Raw genomic sequence first — 24,248 nt, forward strand, 5'->3', positions numbered from 1 at the left:
ACGTCGTTATTCACATCATGCGGGTAATTCCTTTTTTAATGGGCGCCCTTAAAGTGCCGCTGCATTTTATGTTTTAGGTGATTTAAGCTCCCTCCCTGCTAAAGCCGCCAATTTGGTAAAACAAATGAAGCCAAATAAGGAGAGCTGTTATATAATCATTAAAAACAGGGTCCTTACACGACATTAAGATTCGGATCTGCATATAAAGGGATGAAAGTTAGTTTTTACCCCTCCGAAAAATCTGATTCCTAAATAATATTTATGGATAATAAATCCAAAAGTGCAAAACACAGCAGTTACTGGGTTTAGAAAATTTAATTCACTTGACATTCCTTATTAAGAAGAGACAGAAAAAGGGGTGCAGGATTAGGGGATGGGGTCACGCGCTGCAAACAAGGACTTATTCCATCAACATCATTCATAGAGCTCACATGTTCGTATATAATAATTGCACTTTATAATTTTAGACAATTTGCTATATAGCTTACAACATAAATAGATTTACATAGTATTACAAAACCAGAGCAAACGAAGAACTACTCACTCATACTCTTCCAATATTATATAGCCCTACAGAGAAAACAGTAAATGATTATGTTCTCCAACATGGTCCTCCATTACAGAGTAACACCCTTCCAGAAAAACCCTTTCATTTCATAAAAATGTTGGCAAAAACACTTCACTTTTAGAAAATTTCCACCAAAAACAAAAAAAAACAACAACACAAGGGCCCGTTTGGCCTGACTGCCACAGTGTTGATTTGGATATTCAACAGTCCTAACAAGCTGAGCATGAATACGTTATTTCAATAAAAGTTGTGTAACTGGAAACCAGAAAAGTATATTAACATTCAATTTTGGTTGAGAACGCTGCAGGGATGTCTCAAAAACAAGCCAAAACTAAATAATCAAAGCAGATTGCAGAGGACTCTTTCCATTCATTTATGCAGAAACACAATAGATGCTCCAAATTTTTCTTCGTTCAACAAATTATTTGTAAAAAACAAAGTGTTAGATTTGCAACAGCAGTCCCCCTTGTATGGCAACACCCAAATAAAAACATGAATCCTCAGCTTTAACCTGTTTTGCAAATCGTGATTATCATTTTACCTTGGTCAGGCACATTTAAAAAAAAAACAAGCCATCCAATACATGCACAAATGAAAGAAGGCATGTCTTTTTTCCTATAGATGTCTCAACGGAACGTTTATCCCGTCCTGCAGCGCGTCAGCTCCTCGCCTATCTGTACACTGGCAGCTGGATGTGGTTTTGCGGTTGGTGCTCCAGCAGCTGAGGCATCCCTATGGCTTCGTACCCGTGGCCAAGCATTCGCTCTTTGATGCAGGGGGGGTGAATCTCACTGATGAGGCACTCCAGAGACTGCAGGCTGCTGCTGAGGACCGCAGCGTGGCACAGGCTAAAACTGGGCAGCCCACAGCAGAGGTTCTGGTCTGCGCTGTAGACTTGGGGGTGGGGGAGAGGAAGAGGAGGGTGCTGTTGGATCTGGTGGTGGTTAGTATGATGGAGGTGGAGCTCCATGTCGGTAGGTCTGGCTGAACCTGTTGGCAACACCTGAGATGTGTAACAGTCGCTGGTCTGGTTGTCCCAGAGAGGGGCGAAGTACTGCCCCACCGCCTGCTCCTCCTGCGCCGGGGTGCAGCTCAAGGAGGAGCTGCTGGCTCGCTCCAGCCCAGCACCCACATTTCCGTGGTGCCACCTATATGGCAGCTGTGAGGAGGATGGTGGCGGGAGGCAGGTTTCGGGAGACTGGCCAACGCCGGCATCTGCTGCTCGGTGCCCCTGAGTGTTGTGAGCACTGTACATCCTCACTGCTCTGTGCTGGTAGGGCTGCTGCATCGGAGCTTTTGGCTGCCACACAGTGAAATCCCCCCTCTCCAAGTATCCACATTTTGCCGTATCTGAGCCCTGTGCGGGGGGAACCGTCCCAGCAAACGCCAGACTGCTCTGGGGCGGCACGCCTAAAGCAAAGTCTGAGTCTGAATGGGCCACCGCTGCGACGGCCTGCAGCGAGGGGCTGACGCCAGCCTCTCCCCCCAGCTGCAGGGCCTGGCTGTGGGGAACTCGACTTATCTTCCTCATCAAGCTTTGAACTTCTGCCAGCTCAGACTGGGGGGCCAGGCTCTGATCTCTGGAGGCCATTCCTGCAGTGGAACAAAGTGTTTCATTGGGTACATCAGTGGGCTTACATGAGCTTATATGATAGGCTTTATGCCCATGTCTGACGACGTAGCCGTTAGTCTGAGGATTATTGTACGGGGTCACGGACGTCTGGGAGTTTGCATGTTTAGTCTTCCTGCCCTCGCAGGTTTTCACCACACCTTTGACCACCACAGAGGCTTTGACTACAGCCAGCAAACCCTGATAGCCTCTCGAGTGCGGTTGCGAGTACGGGCTATAGCGCTGGCCCGTCGTGTCTAAACCGTTAACCGTTTTGTTGAGCTGTTTATGCTGTGGCACCCGCACGTCCGATGGGAAAATTTTGATGGACAGCGGACTGTTGGCGGTTTTCTGGGCAAAAGCATCCAACTCTGCAGGAGAGGGATAGCGAGATGTCACGGAGGCTGGCTCACCTGCAACGAAAGCAAACAGAAGAGGATTAGACTACAGGCAGTTTCCTATTTTCAGTTTTCATTGAATGTCTAGTCGCTTACAGGGAAGAATGCTGTTGGAAAGCAACACTTCAATGTTTGATTACTGTAAACCTTTTGAGTCTTGGCACAGACTTACATGGGGAATTCAAAATACGAGAATAGTAAAAGTAAATTTTAAACAAGAAAAACAGTTAAATAGAGGGTCCCAATGGAAACAGAAATGACAATAAAACAAAAGACTAAATAATTAAAAAAAAAAAGATTTCCCATCAGTATTTTCACAATTCTGTTCTTAAAACTGGATAAAATTCCACCTAAACAAAACAAACCTAAAATTTTTTTTTTCCCTTTAGAAGTTATTAAAAATCATTGAAATGATTGATCACATTCTGTCTGAAATGCCTTAATCTCAATTCAGAGTTATATACGGTACATGTATTCCATAACTGAAAGACAGATGTTGAAAGTGAATCGACTTCATTTTGGGTCTTTATAACATTTTAGATTTATGTTCCACAAAAAATTCAAGACTGAAAAAGAATATTTCTAGTAGAATTGAAGAAATTACTTTAATGAAATAGATTTTTGTTTGAAAAAATAACAGCATTTATTGTGAAAGCTTAATGTTTAAACTCCAAACAAAAAAGAAAAACTCTCTCAAATGTGTTTGTTTTGAAAACCAGTAGGTGTAATAAAGTGCTGAGATATACAGTAAAGGGAAATCCTTTACTGTTTTCTTGGTAGATCTATCTCGCCATAGGGCTATACATTTCTTCTGCAGTTTCTCCACTCCAGGTAGCAGTGAATGCAGTTTTTTTTTCTGCAGAAACGCAGATCTATAGGTTGTCTTTATAGTTTGTCAGAACAAAAATAATATAAATCTGGGTTTGCTACAAGATTATTTGTAGGAATGTTTAACTGGCCAGGAGTCTGCTGAAAAAAAATGAACTGTATAGCAGCTTTCTGTTTTTTTATTTTTTTCAAATTGAGTTTTTATTGAAAAAGCACATAATAAATTGTACATTGCTTTGATAGATTACAATGTTCTTGCTTTCTCTATTTTAAAAAAATAAATAAAAAAAAGAACACGTGAGGGAGCAGGGATTTTCAAACCATAAACGGTAGGACATGTTTTCAGTGACTTCACATAAAGTCTAACTATAGCAGCTTTCTAACAATAAAAAGGAGTTGAAAATACACCTATTTACTACATTTCCTGAAAATAGTAAACAAAAGCATTATAACGAGAGGTAACAGGAATTAGGTATTTAGTGCAATATCACTCATTCTTTGGAAATTCAAAAACAGTATCATTTAAATAAACTATCATAAAAAGACAAAAACTGAACTTTGATTGCCGTTTTTCATTAATTTATTCATTCAACTTCTAAACCCGTTTTGTCCCTTTCGGGGTCACGGGGCTGCTGGAGCCTATCCCAACCACTCATGGGCGAAGGCAGGGGACATCCTGGACAGGACGCCAGTCTGTCACACTCATTTTTATTTGTTCACTTCAGTTTTTGGCTGCTGTCAATTGCTGCTACCCGAAATGAATAAACAAAAACCATTGTCAAATTAACTTTAAAAGCCCCAAAGAAAAGCGTTCTTGGGTTCTCTGGGGTTAAAGCACCTTTCCTATAATATAAACTTAATAAGGAAACAATGTTTTTATTCTTTATAATACGGTCATGCTTTGGTGTGGAGAAACGGTTTCAATGTAAATGTGCTTGTTGAGGGGAATCTCATGCAAACCAAATCTTTTATATTAATTCATGATGGCACTCATTTTTGTTTCTTTGCATATGAATAAAGCAGGTCTGCCCTCTTTACTTTAACCTGATAAAAAGGCAGTCACCACGTGGTGCCTAAGCTGTTATCCAATCAGAACAGACCTGTGGACAGCAGGGGCGGAGCATCTTCCAAAACAATTTAAAACAGACCGGAGGATCAAGAGGTGAACATGTCTGTTTTGAGGTAGCACAAAAATAAAAACTGGATTAAAAGTTAAGATTATATAACGTTAAAACAGGATATGGGCTGATCAAACCCACTGAAAAAACCTGGAGTACAGACTGCAGGAGAAATTTCTGTTGATGAACAAGGAGAAAAGAAAAAAACACATACAAAAAGCAACAACCTGGAGCCGCACTGATTGAATTGTGTGCAGGAAAGTCGTTGAACAAACTAAGATTGGACCTAAACACTATTTTTCTGGCTATTTCATGGCTGCTTAACTCCTTCCAAGAAAGGAAAAGGCGGAAAAAGCGCCTCGTTTGAAAAACATTAAATTACCTGATAGAAATTGCCGCCACCTTTCAGCGTGACACTTTTATGGGAATTTTTTTTTTTCTTTTTTGACAAAGAAAAGAAATTGCCACTAAAATTAACCTGGATCGCACAGTGAGACAGTGGAAATCACAGCGCGGGGCTGTAATCTGCAATGAGGGGCCAAAAAAATAAAAACAAAACACTTCATTTCATTTTCAATAACAAAACCAATTCCAGCTATGCGGGGGAGAGCTCACTCGTTGTTCCCGTTTGAAATTGATTTGGGAGTTCATTTCATTTTGATCCTACAGTGAGCCTCCCGACTGTGAAAATGAGTCAATCTACAAGATTCACATCATGAAAGAAATAAATTGGGTGGTTAAAATTGAGAAAAAGAGGCAAGGTGGAGCGTTCAATCCATCCAGCAATCTCCCGGCAGAGCATTCATGCAGGGAGCACGGGTGAATTCTTTAGAGAAATCCAACAAAGCAAAACACTGCTTATTATGTATCAAAGTGTAGTGCTGCTACAGAAAACAATGGCATCTGGGATGCCGGAGAGATGTTTGCACTGCATACATCAAGACGCGAGCTCGGCCTGCTCGGCTCGTCCCACAATCCTGAGGAAGAGGGAACAGAAAAAAGTCAGCTGTAATGACAATTTCTGGCTTTCAGCTGAAAATGTTTTATTCATGGCGGTAAAAAGATTAAAGGAGGAGGATCGCAAATTCCTGACAAGAGCTCAGATGACTAGAAGCAATGACAGACCAAAAAAAAAAAAAATTATATAATTTCACTTTTACATCCCTATAGAAGAAGATTGCAACACATTTTCCACATTTGCTAATCCTGCACAGTCCAAAACAAAAGACAATTCACTAAATCAAATTGAAATCCGTGGTTTAAGCCTGAAGGTAAAATCTGAGTGCTAACCCCGTGTGTTGTGCAGCTGACTCGCTGCTCCATAAACACTTCAAACCCTTTGAAAGCCGACACGTCTTCACAGGGTGTCTGATATTGTTAGTCCACCGATTACAGCCCTGTCAGAGCCACAAAGACACAACACAGCTGCACCTCTCACTGAGCCTGCCTAATGTGATACTATGGAAACCTCATTAGCAAATAGCCACTCTGGATTCACATTTATCATCCGAGTGCCACCGCTATGTGACATGCATATGGAAAAAAAAAGCAAACAAACAAAGGAGAGGACTTTATAAAAGACTTCAAACATGTCAAGTCTTCTATGAGATATTTACAATTCCAGTTAAAAGTAATAAACCAAGCTTTTCCTAAGACATTAGCCTGCTGCTTTATTACAAAAGTCCCACTCTGATCATCTTTTGATCTATTGTAAACGCATTCCCAATGGTCTGTCATTGTTTTTGGGAACAGAGCAGAAGTAGTTCATTAGAAATTTACCTCCGAGTTGTAGGTGTAGTAATCCTGCCCCCACTTCCCATCATCTAGCTTACATCCCCTCACGACGCCAACCTAACATTACCGGTGCAGCAACGATGGTGAGCAATATTGGAGCTGTGAACTGATTTCTTTAATGGATGAATGCAATAAAAATGTCTGTCCTAAATCCATATGAAAAGTTTAGAGCAATCTTCGGAGACCTATAGAAAAAGGTCTCATAGAAATGAAGGGATTGTGTTTAAAAATGCTGTAGTTTTCCACATTTTTATGCAATCTTTTTGTTCAACTCATGGAATAAAAGCTGAAAGTCTGCACTTCAATGGCATCTGAGTTGTTTTATTTAAAACTCACTGTGGTAATGTACAGAAAAAAAACTAGAAAGAATGTGTCTCTGTCCAAATATTTATGGTCCTGACCGTATCTCTTTCCTTTGCCACTGCAGTCGAGGTTGGTGCCAGCTCAGCTCTAAAAGTGGCGCGTTGTCACGGTAACATGTCAACGCGCCGCTCCATATAACAAATGGTACGCGTTTTCTGAAAAAAGTGATCCAAACCGAAAAAATAACCGGTACTAAAAACCAATTGAATATTTATTTAAGTGACCATGGTATAAGTGAGATAATGGAATACGAAGAATGCATTCTTAGAAATCAACGCACTTCACGAAAGCAACTATCCTCCATTATGCCTTAACCGTAAAAACATTTGGTTTTTTCCTCTTGAGATACCAATAATAAAGTGGGAATTTCTTTACGACAAACGACGGTTGAAAATGAACCATTTTATTGGGTAACACTATAAAACAAGGAGCAGGTGTTGTATTTCACAGCCTTTGTTTCAGTCACTTTTCCAGGAGGACTCTATCTGCCGCTCATCTTATGCTCTCCAATGAGGAACTTTGACTAAAGTCGATGTTTAAAACAAATTAAACCACAAATGTAAAACTTTAAATTCTTACAACAACAAAAAAGAAACTAAATCACAGAAACTATCATAACAGATACGTCCTGTCCAACAACCAGGGTAATTAGAGGTAAACTAGGATGCGATTTAGCAAGTATGAGTAAACACCAACTAAAACTCACAACTCTAAAGACATCTTGTTATTTTAAGAACATGTTTTATTTGCTTTCAACAGACAATATCACAAAGTGCCTCCTAAGAACCTATGACAAGAACAACCGCAATGATGTTCAGCCTGACAGAATAATAAAGGTCACGTTGGCTGGAAAGAAAGATTCAGTAAGAGGATGGAGGAACCTGACATATTAAGGAAAAAGATGAGTATTTAAAAAAAAAAAAGATTCCTGAAGGTATTAAGGATTGTTTTGGTGGTATTTGAAAGAGCAAGCTCTCTGTCTAATGTAAAACTTTAATAAAAGAAAAACTGAGCTTGCTTTGATGAGGTCAGCTCATTTCAATTGCACTCAGAGATTACACTCACAGTCACTCACCTCGAAAATAACACGAGCACCATGCACGTCTTTGTGTTTCTTGTCTGAGCTGGAATCTGGCTCAAAACTGTACGGCTGGATAGCTCGGATATTGCTCGCCATTTTTGTTGCACCAGCAATGTTAGGTTGGGGGTGTGAGAGGCTGTAAGCTAGCGGGAGGACTTGGAAATGAAGACGTGGGAGGGAAAGGATGGACGGGATTGCTTTGTGCCAACAGTCCTGCTCACAACTCAGAGGCGAATTTCTAATGAACTCGGCAGAAACTGTCCTAGAAAACGACACAGGTATTTCTAATATGGCTAAATAATCATAATTAAATGACCACTGTGTGTGCTTTTACAATAGATCAAAAGATGATTGGAGTGGAAGATGACAGCCCGGTATTTAGAGAACAGCACATTTAACGCTGTAAAGTGAAGATGGGAGAGGAAAACAAAAATGGAGGTGTTCACATGACAACAGGGAAATGACAGTGGCTTGTCGTCTGGTCAGGAATAGCAAGGAGATAATTCACAATCTGACCTTAAGCACTTAATCGGCCCGAACCTGCTGTCTGAGCGCTGTACCTGTCCCCTGCTCTGACAGCGGGCGGAGGCAGCAAGCGGACCAGGAGCGGCCGCTTTTCACCAGCAGCCTTGGCCAGATCCATCAGGCAGCACTTAAACATTCTTTGACCTTTATGCGCTGCCCCCGGGGCTGATGGAGGCGAGCCACACAGGGCTGAAAACCTTCCTCGTAGTTTTCTTTTTCTTACAAAAACGAGCGGAATGGCAGTGATGGGTAATGCGGCTTGAATAAAGACAAACCCAACAATCCCTCGGCTTGTAAGGCTTTCTCAGTTGGGATGTATGCGACACCAAGCGAAACTGGCACACTTTCACAGGAAACGACTAATCCCCATTTCCTCCTTCCATGCAGGGGACATGCTGGGAGAGAAAGAGCTGAGGGTGGGGGGCCTATTATAAACCTTTACCAAGCACTAACAGCCTAATTTATGATTTTATGCAAGCGTCTTTATGCTCTAAAGTATTACAGGTTTTTAGAAAGTACATAAAAACTGTTCAGAATAAAGCTTTTCTTTTGGAAACCATGCTGTTTATTCCACCCACATGCAGTCTCACTGGATTCTTGCTACCACTTTAAACAGGATAATCCATTTCCCGTGGTCACACTTGAAGCCACCTTCCCTCCGATTAGAGCAGAGACCTCATTGTTTTGTGAAGTTGATCGCTAATTTATAGGAAAAATGAACCCAAAAGGCTGAGCTGAATCAGGACCTGGACACGCTCCTTTGGGTTTACCAACATTTACCAACATTTCGGCAAAACGACTCAAAGAAACAATCACAAGAATTTCTAGATATGATCCTCATCTGAGACGAAACTCAAATATATCCATACAGGCTGGTGGAAAAATCAAAAATAAAGCAACACAGCTCCTCAACTGTTAGGCTTAAGACATATTTTAGACACTTGGGGGACATAACTTGTTTACTAGTGTCAAATCCTCAGCGGCAACATGCCTCCGAAAACTGGCAGTTAATTACAGAGCCGCACTTCTCAGCAGGCATAAATACTTGTTTACCGCAGCAATAATCCTGATATTTAAAATACTCCGGCCTACCTTAATAACTAGGCACTAAGCTCTCTGCACATGCACAATGCGCTTTAAACCCATTTCCCTGTTACTATGACAACCTCCTCCGTGCACCCATTTGGCCCAATAAGCCCAGTCATTAGAACCATGTAATTAATTGGTCCTGCCTTCATTCATCTGTCTGAAACGAGCCTCTGCAATCGACTACATGCCGTTTAGCCTGAGCGAACAGCTAAACCGGCAGCTGCCAGGTCCTCCCTCTAAATACAGGTCACAAATTGAAAATAAAATTCAGCCCTTTCTTTCAAACACTGACATTATTATGTATGCAGGTGAAATCATGCTGCTTCATTATTTTTAGTAAATGTCAGATCCTAACTGCCTTATTATTAACCAACACAGCTCTTAAAACATTTAAAAAAAAACTTTAAAATGAAAGGAGCAGTTTGTTGTGATTTCAGGGAGTTCAACACTCAGGCATTTCCATCCAAGTTGATTTCAAAGGTCTTGGAGTTGATTTGTGCTTTTTGCTGTTTAAGAAAAGGTTGCCTTTACAATAAAAACTTAATAAATCAAAGATTAAAAGCATATAAATAAGTTGGAATCAATTCATCAAAACCTTTTGGAAGTCCATAAGTTGAGATGTTTAACATTTTATAGTCCATAAGAAAAAGTATCTAAAGCTCTTAACCCTGTAAAGCCCACTGCATCAAAGATTTGACAGAAATTTCACATTTGTTTGGAATTCCGATGTTTTTTTAAACCATTTGATGAAATCCACAAATGTGGAATGCCATTTCTCAATAAGATAAAGACAGTATCAGTTGTGATAGGTGTGTGATTTGGTGAGTTTTGCCTCACAACTATGTAAGTTTAGGATGAAAATAATATTGAACTTTAAAATTACCTTATTTAATACCCACCGTCTTAAATTTGATCCAGACATTTTAAAAGGGTCTTTTTCTACTTTAAACTATTTATTATCAACAAATAGTGTTTTCTTTCAATACAGCAAGTAGTCAATAACAACATTTAAACAACAAAAGATGAGTAATTGTCTCCATAAAGCATTGAAAATGAGCAAAACCTTTCCTGACAAAAGTGTTCAGAAATGTCCAGGAAAAGCCCCTGGAATGATGATGAACTGCAGGGCAGAAAACAGGGACTACGCTATGCACAGTGGGTTTTTACCTGAGTAAAAATTCACCTGAGTTGGATGCAGGACAATTTGCATGGAGCAACCCCGCCCCCATTCCCCTCCCCGTTGCTGAGAGTTTGGAGCAGGGAGCTTGTGGCTCGCCCAAAGTATTTTTTTATGTCACAAATAAGCTCTTTTTCAATCATTTTTTTGTCTGCTCCCAATTCACCCTGATTTGGACAAAGAAATACAACTTTAAGCCTTAATTACTTTATATAAGTCCTTTATGTCACAAGGCCATGTTGGAAACACCAAAAACACAATTTTCATCAGAGTGTAGCTTCTTCTAGCAAAAGCACAGCAAACACACCGGCTTTGAATTTGCCACAACTATGACCTTCTGCCGTGCGCCACGTCCAAATCTCAGCTTTCTGCATTTTGCACAGGACGTGTTAACGCCGAAGCGGGCTTTCTTCTCACACTAGCCTCTCTATTTAAGACCTTTCTCTGCAAACATGCAAAACTCAAAAGCACAGACACTCATTCAGCTCCATTTTCACATGCCTCCTCTTCTCAGAGTTATAAGCCTCTGTATCAACAGTGCTCTTAGAACGGAGTAACCTCAGGGTTAAACACTTGGTTATGTGTGCCGGAGGAGTCTCTAGCGAGGACTACTGTGCGCCAGTGTCATTCTTCATTTGTTTCTATGCTGCTTGGCCCAGCTTGGGCAAAATCTCCCCTCTCAGAGGCAGCCCGAGCTCAGGCCGGCGAGCGTGGGAAAAACTGCATTCCCGGCCTCTGCTTTCACGCTGAGATTTCAGAGAAGAGCGAATGTGTGTCTGAGGAAGAGCTTGCATTCGGAGCCCTGAGTCAACTGAGGGGTTTTGAGTGGATAGCAGTGGCTAAATACCGTCTTTGACTCGTTTAAGATGAAGACGCTGGGACCACACAGACTGAGCTCCCATCGGGAGTCCATTCCCTGTGGCTGAGCTTCAAACGTCAGGCTGGGGCTAGAGGGTCCTGCACAACACACAGTCGCAGTATATAAAACTCAAGAGGGGTGGAGGAGGGGGTGGAAGCCCTGCAGGTAAACAGGATGCGAAATGTATCCCCGATACTGCCCGAGGCCAACTCTGTCCTTCTGTTCCAGCATTTAGAAGACAAGCCATCCACTGATTCCCAATTAATATTTAATAACGGAGGTATTTAGCCTGGGGAAATGAGAAATAGAGCATTATTTTCTTTCCCCCACAATTTAATACGCATGGATGGCTAGGACTAACTAAGAAAGACCTTAATTGCACATTTTATCATGTCAACCAAGTCAAGTCCTCATATGTTTTGATAGCTTTAGCTCTTTTCTGACATCTCCTCTACTCACTCGCAAGCCTCTTGCACATGCAAAATATCTGACAAATATAATTATTAAAACTGGAATGTCATGTTGATCTTTTGCTTAGTTCTCAGAGAAAACCTCAATTGTGAAAATGCAGAAGCTAAACCGACACATATTCCACACTGAATAGCAGAGAGAGACACAGACATCATAGGTGATGCAGAGTTACGGCTTCATATCTTAATCATAGCTAAGATGCATCATTTTCAGAAATAAACCTAAGCAGTGCAGCAGTTTCCAACATATCAAGATTAAACCTATTCAAGAAATAATGGAACAACTCTTGGACTTTTATTTTTTAAATGTACAAAACAAAAACTAAAAAGCCCTTCCAACAGGACCTTAATCTGCTAAATTTAATCACTTCATTAAAGAAATCTAATCACAAATCCCAGGACTAAAAGGGGTTGCTGGCCAACCTTTCAACAACAGCACTATAATCAGTCAAAATGAAGGTCAAGCAACATTGACACAAAGCACAGAATGTTGGCATCATTAGTATCCCTGTGTGGAAGAGCTGATTAACTCAAAGTCCACTTTGACCCGCCTGCCTTTTCACTGCAGGAGAGCATTGATTACTGACCCAATTATCAGGCATCGTCAAAAAGCTTGTGACTGTAATGAACATATCCTCACAGCAGCAGAAATCTCTGATAAAAAAAGAAAATGATGTAATTTGAAATTTGAACTAAGAGAGAAATGGTTCAGGAAAAACACACCTCTGATCAGGTTTTGTCGGAGACTTATTTTTCATAAGTCGTGGGACGGACTCACCTTTCTGGCTGCATGGTTGCTGCGGTGCTGCCGGCAGCAGTAACGGCGGCGGTGGGACATTGAGGCTTTTGGGCGTGCAGGTCAAACGCTGCGATGAGAAGTTTTGCCGTCTCTGGATGCAGGCGAGCATGATAGTTCACAGGGGCTGCATGCAGCCTGGATATTCCTGCTAAAAAACAAAACAAAAACAACCCAAAGATTAAAAAAACAACTTTTTTTTGGGTCTTATTTTGAAAGTACCTGACGAGTCTCTCAGGCTGAGTGCTTGAAGTTGCACACAAACATCTAAAACGTTTGAACATAAAGTACAGGAGAATGAGGGACGTTGTTATTGGTGCAAAAAATGAAGTGAATTTCAAGGATCATCCTTTACTGTTTGTCCTATATTTCATGGCTGTCAAGCAACTAGCAGACGACACGTTTACACGACACACTGTAGGTTTTTTTTTTCATTGTACAGGCAGACCCTGATGGTATTGGCTCTGTCTGGCCTGCAGCTGCAGACAAACAGGTAAAAATATAAAAAAGGGACAGACAAAATACCAACCAAAATATTCAAACCAAGACTTCCTGTGTGAAGCAGGTAAAAAAATAAAATAACTGGAGCCAGAGCAGTGCAACAATAATAATATGCCCAACAAAAAGTTCTTGTCATAAAAAAATAGATCAAAACATGCTAAATTGGATTGTTTTTTTTATTTTCAACTTTGTGTAACAAAATGAAAAAAAAAACATAGGAAGTTCCTAAAAACTTGCTCAAAAATTACTGAAAAATTAAGAATTTGAGAACAAAAGATTCCTAAAAAAAATAATAAAATGATACTGGAAACTTGGTCTTTGGTCCACCCATTCCTGGGACACGTGAGACTTCCTTGGTGGCACAGACTGCTTGACATGCGACATATGGAAATTCATGTAAATAGTTTAGCTCAGGTTAAAATCACAGGGTGATAGTGCTCTAGGGTTTACATAATTCCAGTGAATAAGTTGATTGCGTAAATACTTTACTACTGTAAAGTGCATATCAGTTGCTTTTCTCTGCTTCATTATCCGGTTGAAGAGTTAGGGTAAGTCAAAGAATATTGGAGCTGAAGCTCAAGGTGTTAAAAGGTTAAAGAACACGTCATGTTATCAAAATATTTCCAATATGAGAGCAAGTTATATTTGAAAAAGGTAAAGTCTTTGACAGGTCATGGCTGAGTTCTAATCGCCGACAGCCGTATAAGAATATAAAGTTAACCAAAATAATACCATCAGTTTGTTTATGTAAGGTCATGTTTGCTTTAGCTGATTGGACAGTCAGTGTCCTTAAATTCTCCTTTTTCTGTCAAATATGAAAGTTGGCACTTCAAAACCGCAGTCTGTTGATCAGTACGACTGTCTTGGGACTGCAGCTAAAAACTTTGATTTATCTGCATACATTCATCCCTAATGCAACAAGCATCAGCTCGATGGTGGACGAGAACTTCAAACATTCACTTAGAGGTCACTAAACCCTATTGCATTCTCCATTCCAAGACAAAGAAATCCACTTTGCGTCAGAAGAAAACATAAAAAAGCCAAAATAGCAAAGTGCTGAGGCGGAATATTAGAGTGCATTGCTTAATGATGAGCCTGTCTCCAATGTCTGCTTAGTTGTTATGATGGCTCTTTCCTATTACCAACCTTGCTCTGTCAGTCGCGATCACACAGATCATTACTAATCCAGCTGTGGCCCCGGGCGGCGTGGAAGCACACAGCCCAACCAGGCTGAGCAGCGCACAGACCCCGGCTTTTCCTTCTGTAAATTTACGGCCGTATTGATCAGCAGAGAAAGCCAAAGGCAGCCGTGCACTAAAGCGGGCTGCGCTGGATGCAGAGTTGAGTACTGTCAGAGGAAATGAAAGCGAGTGTCTGAACAGTACGGCTTCTCTCCACAGCTGGCTGGATTGAGCTGATCCTTTCAGACAGAGAGCCAATGATTGAGGGACTGTTTTCAGCAATAATCGGGTTTGACAGAATGTTCGATTGTCTGAGAGAGTCTGTACAATCTATACGCTAGCTTTGCTCACTGAAAAAACAAAAACATACTATACGTTTTGAAGTATAAGTCACTGTTTTTTTGCATAGTTTGGCCAGCAGAGCAACTTATACACAGTAGCAACTAATTTGTGATTTTTTTCTAAGCATAAATTCGCTCATTTATTCTTAATTTCCCTACTAACAACCTTTTGGTAGTTATTTCCACTAACAACCACTAGAGGGCCCTGTAGGTGCGTGCGTCAGTATTTGCTACGCAAAAAAAAACAACGCAGCAACAGTCCAGTAAGTGGGTGGAGTCTAAGACAAACATTGAGGAGAGTTTGATTGTTCTCCTCCTGAACTTTATGATAGGTTTCTTATTTATTATAATTCTTGTTTATTTATTGCTGGTCAGCAATCATCAAACTAGATTACAGAGACACGGAAATACCGCTGAAAGCGCCGTCAGCTCCTGAAGTAGAAGGTTAAGATTGCTGCTTTTGAAGTGCTTTTCAAAATAAAATCAACCTGATCTCTCCTCCGTATCTTTCGTACATTGTGAATGAGATATACAGTCAATGCAATTGCCATGCTGTGATGAAGCTAAAACCACGACAGTAGCTCCTCCCACACGCGACGGGAGCGTCTAGTTTATGAACATGTTTTTGGGCAAGCATTGAATTTGACACGCGTCAAAAGAGGCAGCGGATGGGAATTTGAAAAATGTGTTCAGTGGGAATGCAGCAATTTGCCAGGCTTGGCAAATTTGTTCCAATTTTTCCCCCTAAAAGTAAAACTTCTATTATGGAGCAACTAAGATACGTTTTTTTTTCTTTATTATGCATTTTCTAGCTCCTGCAACTTATACTCCAGAAAATAGGAGAAATTGATTAAAATGACTTAAGACGTTCTCAAACTGCTGTTTTAAACCCAAAACACCTCAGTGATCAATCAATCCAGTGAAAACAATGTGTTCCACTGTAGTAAACTAGTCCCCAAGAAGGTTCATAAGAGCCCGCAGCAATTAGCTGTCAGATTTCCTGGTTTTAAGGCTCTTCTGGAGTTTGTTTTCATCTCCTGCTAAGGATCTTTAGGCCAGCTAAAGGAAATCAACCACTCCAAAGCATGTTCAGTGATGGGAACCAGAAACATGACAACCTTCCCTTTAAAAGAAGAAAAAAGAAAGCCCCTAAAAGTCAAGAGTGCTTTTCGATAGACTAATTTTCAGGAGAAATTATTAAGTGATTCCTGCCCACATCCCTCTTCTCCCTCTCGCCTGATCTTGCCTCCTGTTCAACACATGTCTCCCGGTGACGAGCTTGCGTCAAACTGCCTCCGTCTCATCTCAGTACAACTATCGGGAGAGCTAAAAGCATCAGAACGGTCAGGTTCCATTTGGAAAATAACCGCATTTTCACCACAACCACACATTTGTCACAGAGGAGATCATAAAAAAAAAGAGGCGAGGGGGGAGAAATCAGAAACCCAAGAGAGTTACAGGCATCTCCAGGGAAATCCCTTCATAGGCAGAAAATGAGACATGAACGAGAATACCTTCTATTACCCCCCCCCCCCCCCATATACAAAAAGCAGCTGGAAGAAAGTACATCAAAGAGGGCTTTAGGATTTAATGAGAGACCTGGAAGGGCTTCACTTAAAAACATTTTTATTATAGAAAGGGTAAAAGAACCCAGAATGAGTTTAAATTTGAAAGAGAATAAAAAAAAAACTTTTTAAAAGTTGAGAATAAAAAGCAGGATGAGCTCAAAGTTAACCATAATACTTCCGCCTCTCATTCTGCATTATGTTAAATCTCAGCCTTTTGAATTTTGCTCTAATGAAGCTGCAGCTGAAATGCCACAAAATAAAACAGGGCATTTATAGTCGCAGCTTTATTCAGTCTATGCGAGGACCTTTATTTAACATGTCCACGTCATTTGGAGTTGTTTTAAAAAGTCATTATAGGCAGCTCTCTGTGCCAGCCTCTGCAAGGACAGATCACAACCCAGCTTTGTTCTTCTACAGAGCTGAAGACGTTCATGCTTTCAAGGACTCCTCTAACCTGCATGACGATGAAGGCCGAGTCTAGATAGCAAGAATCAGTCGACATCATCTGTCTTAGCCATCCCTCATCATGTGATATTGATATTTATGCGGACAATGTTGGGTTTTTTTTCAAGCTTTTTTCCTTGTTGTAGAAAATAAAGAGAGGGCGCGTCTGTCCAAAGCATTTTGGGAGACTATTTAGGAACAAGAAACACAAAGAGGACGACTTGGGCTAAGAAATGCTTCAAACTTTACATTAAAAAAGGCTATTTGTGAAACATCTACAGCTCTACCGCCATCAAGCAAGCACAACTTACAGTGACAGCCTCTTCCCTCCGAGCACGCCTGTTCAGATAAATCCTGGCACGCGTGACAATCAATTTTTGTTTCAGAATACGCCAGAATGAAACGCGCATTGTTGCACTTGTTTGGTTGAACAAAGCAAAAGCACAATATCCATCAAAAGCAAGAAAAAAATAAAGCCAGAACACTCAGGTACCAGCATCCATCCGTCTTTTATGACTCTGAGCAACATGAACGACTGAAGCAGCAAAGACAGAAGCTGATGGCACTAAGAGCCTCCATGGGAACAAACATGAAACGCAAAAGATGAAAAGATGTTTTCGCCCTTATGACTGGACACGAAGATGGACACAAAGTGTGCAAACAACACTGCTGTTAGTTTTAGATTTTGACTTTCTCCAGCTCAGTGGTCCCCACCATTTTGGTTGGATCGCCAAAACTCAAACTTAATTGACAAATAGGTGGTTGTTGGAAATGATCCAAAGAGGATACGTTTAGATTAGACCTGCTCAATAAATTGCAAATTTACCATTATCAATATCAGCCTGAAAGGGCGTAAACTAAATGGTTACCTTAAACTTTTACAAATAGAAATTTCATGGCAGCATGAAGTATTTAACAAATCAAATAGAGCCCCTAGTGCATTTCACCAATTGGATGGACTATTTTTATGTAGATGAGGGTACTTTGATTTTTATTTAAATAAAAGTAAAATGGAAATAATGTATCAGCCGTTTTTGTTTTGCCATTTGTTCATGTATCACAAGTTACATCATCATCGCAATATTGTTCACCAATGCTGCGGTTTTTCTTACATCGAACAGCCTTGCTTTCAATGGATGATTCAATGGTCACCTATTTATTCAGGAGAGCCCTCCTCCTAACTGTCATGGATACCATCTTCAGTCTCAGTCTCTCAGGTAAAAATAAACCTGAGATAAGCGCTGGAAGTTTTTCCCGCTTGTAAGTTTGTACTGAACCGACACTGCAGTAAACAGGAACAATGTTTTTTCAAACCACCTAGTGGTTAACTGGAGAAACTGACAAGCCTCTTTTGTTTTTAAACCAGCTTCAGTGAGGAAGTGCAAGTTTTTCCACCTTGAACAGATCCAGAAAGTCGGCTTTAAAACCAACATCTGTATTGAGAACAAAGGTCAAACACGTATTTGTTATGTTAATAATAAATAAATTGTGATAAGCTTTTTATCAATTTTTACCGTTGTCTGGGACATAGTTTCTGCAGAGCGGCAGTAGTTCATTAGAAATTGGCCTCCAAGTTGTTGGCACAGAGAAACCCACTTTCACATCCAGGGTCAGATCCAGGGTTGGCCAGCCCTGGTCTACATGCTGTCCTGCTAGCTTTGGAGAGCAATGTTTGAGCCACATGCCAGCTCAGACGAGATAGACAAAGACGCACGTGGATCTATCTGTCTGCAGGTAGACGCATCAGAATGGAGCTGAGCAGGGAGCTTTTGGCTCAACCAGCGTATTTTCTTTATCACAATAGGTATTTTTTTGTCTGCTCCTGATTCACAACAATTTAAATGAAAAAGAATATTAACAAATGCAATTTTAAACTTATTTTTCATTATAAATTTCCTCCGTTATCAGAAAAATGCCACAAGAAGGTTTAAAAAACACAAAAAACACAATTTTCATCAGAGTGGGTCTTTAAACACTCTTAAATACAATCCTGGTAAAAAAGAAGTCCCTTTATGGTCCAAGTAGATTGTTACGAGTTATATATTAACGTTTTTCCAAATCAAACTGGAAATAAGCAGTTGTGGGGGAAAAAAGAAAGGGAAAAAAAGTAGCTTAAGGAATAAATAAATAACTAACAAATAGCAATTAGTTCATAAAGAAGAGAAGGCTCTCTCTTTGAATATGTATGATTGAATCTATGAATAGCAATCATCGTTGTATTGTAGCTGGATTTCAAAATCAGAAATAGGCTCTGCAGTAACCCGTCAGTAATGGAGACCAGACAAGCAGTCTTAAATACAGAGAATTAGACAGCAGCGCTGTAGCAGCTGCTGGATTCATCTCAATACAACCGTGAGCACATGCACAGATCTCTCCCAATCCCCTCATGCATTTTTAATAGAATCTATTACTTCTGGATTAGCTGATAAGGAGAGCTGGCCTGGTTCAATTCTATAATAGTTTACATAATTGGTATCAAACCCGTACAGAAAAGATCCAGTTTTCCCTCAGCTTTTGTAAAGAAAAAAGGGACAAAAAGGTTCACATGCAGGATCACCAAACACCCCCAAAGTCACTCTGTTGCAACAACACTCCGGGCCTGCGGCTCATAACAATGAGCCTCATTACCATCCAGATTAGCTCCTGTAGAAACATCATTAGAAAGCATTTCCTTTACATTTTAAACGCAAGCAGAAAATGTATGCTATTTATCTGTGGGCAGTTTTCAGACAGATGTCCAGGGCATTCATTTGGATGTAAATCCTGCTGCCTTTTTTAGCTGGAGGGAGAGAGGGAGGGGGGGGGGCTGATAGAAATCAACATTGGAGCCTCTACCATACAAAAGGACAGTTACAAAGATGCAAAGAAGTCTGAAATCATATTGCCTCAATAGGGACTAAAAAAAAATCCTCCACAGGCGCTCTGTAGGAGACTTTCAGCTCATCAGTCTCAGGAGAAAGGAGAAAAAAAAACAACACAATATGACAACAGCAGCCTTCGGGCACAAACCATGCACAAATCTCAATCATGCAGGGACATTCTGAAAAATTCCTTATGTCTTCAAAACAAAAAATACAAAGTTCTCACTTAACGGCAGACCTTTTAAATATCAACTTGAACATCAAAAAAAGGGATTTTGCGTCTGTAGATTTTTCATTACCTTTATTACTACACAAAGATTTATTCCTACATTAAGTTTGGCATTTTTTAAATAAATCACAGAGAAGTCATGGCTAGTTTTTCCCCCTTTCTATCACAGCTTCTCACTGCAGGAAAGCTTGCCTTAAAGATTTAAAGAGCCACACTGATGAAAATGGTGTTTTTGGTATTTTTAACATTTTTTGTGCCATTTCTTTAATACCAGAGGACATATCAAAACAAAATTAAGATTTAAATTGCATTTCTGAGTATTTTATTTGTTCAAATCGTTGTGAAGTTGGGTACGTTCTGTGTATATACTGTCTCTTTCTACATGGTAAGCACCATGAAACAAAAATAAACTTGGCAAATATATTCAAGGTACTCAAAAGGGACTGTCTGTGCACCTACTCTCTTCTTACACATGGCAAGTACCATGAAACGCGTAACAACGAACCACAAAAAGTAGCCCTCATAAAAACTCAGTAGATACTATTTAAGTAGCATGTAGAAACAACGCAAGTACCAAGTAAATACCCAGTAGGTACTTCGTAAGTACAATGCAAGTACCTTGTAGGTACCAAGTAGATACCATACAAGTACTGTACTGTAGAAGGAAGAGTTACCAAAATTTGGTTGGAAAAAGATTGTATTTGTGACATAAAAAATGTTATGGATGAGCCACAAGCTCTCTGCTCCGCTCCATTCCGATCCACTTGCAGACAAACCGTGTACGTCTTTGTTTTCCTCTTCTGAGCTGGAATCTGGCGCAAAACTGTATGGCTAGACAGCTCCAATATTGCTCGCCATTTTTGTTGCACCGGTAACGTTAGGTAGGTTGGTATAAGAGCCTGTGAGCTAGCAGGAGAACTTGTAAACAGAGAGCTCTCAGAAATGAGGAGGGGAAAAGGGGGGACGGGGTCCTTCCCACATCTCTTCCAAACTCCTGCCGCTCTGCAGAAACTATGTCCAACACTGCTTTGATTTGGGCTAAAAACTGCATCGTCATATTTAAAAGACCACTGGGAACATTTTTATGACAGGATGATCGGAGTGAGACTAACAACTTCAATTGATGTGAATTACATGACCCCCCCCCCCCCCCCCCCCATATTTGTCTTTCTGTGCAGCAAAATGGCAAATCTACTAAATATCTGGTTGCCATCCCGTCTAACCTGCATCAACACTTTGTTAGAGTGTCATACAGATGTGCCTCCCAGATGTTCCGACTCATTTTTTTGCATGACAACAGACTGGTAGACAAAATGGAAATTGTGAAAACAACAATAATTTCTAAAAATAAAGCTTACATTTGAAGTTGCAGAGCATAAACAGGGCTATGAACCCATTAGGTCTTGAAAACAGTCCTGGGTGGGAGGAGAAAGCCTCCGCCTGACCTAAATCTGCCCTCAGACATCACCACTGCCAAGGTAGAAAAAACACACGGCATGGGGCAAGTGGGCCAGTGCCAACAAAGTAAGTCTTAGAGAGTAAACACTGCCTTATCTTTTCCTCATCCGGGTTGTGCATGCTGAGACAGACTATTAATCTACGGTGTTATTCTGTCTGGCCTTTAGAAAACCTCGACTTTAATCAATATTAAAGGGTGGGTGAGCACTATTTAGGTTTTATAGTGCTTTTTTTTCAAAAGACAGCCAACCCTGGAAGATTTTTCTAAACAAACTGCCCGTCCAGCCCTGTCAGCGAGTTAGTTCAGGGTCACCCCTTCCATCGAGTCATCATTAAAAGCTGCTGATTAAATGATGCTCCCTCATTTTCGATGTAAAATGCGGAACAAAAGAGGCTTTGATCTGTGGACCCAAGCGCCGATGTCATCATCTTGCTGCCTCTTTCTGTCCACGGTGAGAGGTTGAAGCATCCAGTGCAATTTGGCGCAGGGAGGATCATTTGTTTAAAGCAATTACCACATTGAACACACAAATAACACTGACCTTAGCTGTTCTGCTCTCCCCAGTGACCCAAGACACGCTGTCCTTAGCCCTCAACTCTGATCCCCCCACCCTCTGTCTCACAGCCCATCATGCTGTTGCACGGAAAAGACTAATTAGACAGATTTCAAAAGATGGCAGCCTCCTTGTGATTGCTCATGACAACCCCTAGAAGATAAAAAAGGTGATTACAAAGGCAGCGCCCGACAAATGGCTAAGCGGCCTTTTTTTGACAAGCATCCCCCACAAGCGAGTGCCGATGGCCGTCTGCTTCCTTCCATCCTTCAGTGGACATTGAGGAAATTCGGTGAAGACCCGGAAGAAGCAGAGGCAAGAGAAGACAAGGGGGAAAAGAAAACACACAGCGCTAATCACCACCCCCGTTCTGGCCTGGGTAATAATCTCCCAAGAAAAAGGTCACTCTCGCAGGGAGCCGATTCCTTCGTTTGGTAATTCGGGAGGCCTGGAGACTGAGCGAGCCCGGGGAAACTTCACAATAAATCAGAGCTCAGCTTCACTCCTGAGGAAAAGAGGAAAGGGGGAAACAGGCAGCCAAAATGACAATTCCCTCCTCTTCACAGACTTGGAATTACTGCTGGGGCGTGATGTGAGATCAGAGGGAAACCCCTGTGGGGATACCTGCACATCCACCGCTGAGATACATCGCAAATTAATAGTCTGGAGAACAAGTTCAGGCTCAGGCAACACACCTGTCAGGCGTGTAAAATATGCACAGGTAATTACGACTAGTTTTCCGTCTGTGACTGGGAATGAGATGCGGCATGAGAATTCAAGTTTAAAAGGGAACAAAGGAGACTACAGTCAAAACGGGTGGCATTGCTTTATAATAAAGACTCTGAAAAGAAGAAGAGGGGGGAAAAAAAGATGATAAATAGCTGGCTTTTCTTCTCTGCCTCTGGTGAGCTCTGACATCCCATCTCTCAGAGTAATAAAGGATGTGGTAGGAGGCAGAGGGGGGAGAAAAAAAAGCATGCAGGCTTGAATTTCACACCTGGCCAGTAATCTATAGAAACCTCTGCTGCGGCTAACCTTCAACCCCGGCTGCCACCGGTGCAGTGAGGTGCAATGATCCCACCTCCGGCTCTCAGACAATAGAAATGGAAACCATCAGAGACAGCCGACAATTTACTTCAAAAGCTCTTCCACTGAGATGCTGACATGTTAAGCGCCTTTCATTGCACATGTGCAGACAGATTATGTCTCACAACACACCAGCTCTAAGAAAAGAAAAAATATAGATAAACTAAGCCCACCAGCCCTAAAAAAAAGACCTTTTAAATACAGTGGAAAGAGAAAATCCCTACATTTTTCACTAAATTAGTGTGCACACTAAATCAAAATGCATTCATCAGAATAATAATGTTTGATCATAATGACATTTTCTTTAATTGGAACGCCGTAATTAGTAAGTAAACATGCAAAGAACAAATCTTTCCCCTCCATTTCTCTGTTATTGTTAGATAATGTACATAATTAAATAACAATTGGTGGACATGCATGGCAAAAAGAATTTTTGAACCAGCAAACATTTTCTGTGACACAAAGCCCACAAAGATGAGTGAAGGGAATGAATCCCGTCCGTGTCTTACAGAGTTTGGTGTATTCATAAGGCTTGTTTATCTTTGGTTGGCCCCGGCTGATTGGTTCCTCTCCTCCGCGGAAGGCGTCTTTCCTCCCCAACAGAGACCTCGCTGCTGAGCTCTGGAAAGCTCGGAGGGAAAATCCATTTATAAGGGGCTCTCCGTTAACTGTACTTCCACGACATACTCGGCGCTCGCCTAAAAGACTGTTTCATCCGGTGAAACCTGCCGCGTGGAGCCACTGGCGTGTCATCTCAGCGGCGCGACGGGGCGGTGTGAGCGGCGGAGAGAGATTTAGGGACGGCAAACTAGTCCCTTCGCGCTGCTGGAACCGGCTTCGAGCCAATCAATCAAGGTCGTGCTTCGGCATTGACGCGCTGCGGCCAATCAGAGGGGAGAGGGGGCGGGGCTTCGAGTGATGCTCAAACTCGTCAATTGAACTTCTTTCCCTTAAAAATGTAAGGGGGGCAGCTGTCAGCGTGTTTTCTATATCGTATATTTAGTTTTTATTGGCTCGGATGATTGATTAATATTGATTAAAATTAAAGCAAACGCTTGAAACTCCTGCTGACTCAGTGCATGGTCAGACGTTTTGTGTAGTTTTGGCTAGCCAAAAAAGCATTGGTTTGGACACAATAATAATGCTAAAAGCATTTTCAAAACCTGTTTTAATTTGATTAAAAAATAGGCATATCTCCTAAGTAACTTGATAATATGTTATTTTATAAAACTTTACATTATTTTTTAAAAATAATTTAGTCTTTTTAGATTTTATGAATGCTGAGTCACTATATGTTTTGTGAAATTCATGAATGATGGAACCTTAAAATAGGATGAAATTACAGCTAGT

General features: G+C 41.0%; 1 protein-coding gene across 2 annotated transcripts; it reads right to left on the minus strand.

Moving 5' to 3' along the window:
- Positions 1 to 296: 296 nt before the first annotated feature.
- Positions 297 to 23,731, minus strand: LOC101159209 (protein FAM222A). 2 transcript variants are annotated; one of them, XM_078956269.1, is made up of 3 exons: positions 23,408 to 23,731; positions 12,658 to 12,823; positions 297 to 2,590 (listed from the first exon to the last, which is right to left on the minus strand). In XM_078956269.1, exons 2-3 carry the CDS (start codon positions 12,785 to 12,787, stop codon positions 1,239 to 1,241), a joined length of 1,482 nt encoding a protein of 493 aa, XP_078812395.1. In that variant the 5' UTR covers positions 12,788 to 12,823; positions 23,408 to 23,731; the 3' UTR covers positions 297 to 1,238. The 2 variants fall into 2 exon arrangements, with proteins under 2 accessions (XP_078812395.1, XP_004074962.1); XM_004074914.5 differs by having other exon boundaries at positions 12,658 to 12,826.
- Between the last annotated feature and the right edge of the window lie 517 nt (positions 23,732 to 24,248).

This window comes from Oryzias latipes, chromosome 12, assembly GCF_053564925.1.
Source record: "Oryzias latipes strain Hd-rR chromosome 12, Olatipes_Hd-rR_3.1".
Taxonomy (NCBI): domain Eukaryota; kingdom Metazoa; phylum Chordata; class Actinopteri; order Beloniformes; family Adrianichthyidae; genus Oryzias; species Oryzias latipes.

Coding starts and splice junctions, on each gene's coding strand:
- LOC101159209 (XM_078956269.1), bottom strand. CDS start 12,787: ATGCTCGCCTGCATCCAGAGACGGCAAAACTTCTCATCGCAGCGTTTG. Junction 2,591..12,657: donor GCAACCATGCAGCCAGAAAG/GTGAGTCCGTCC, acceptor CTTTCGTTGCAG/GTGAGCCAGCCTCCGTGACA.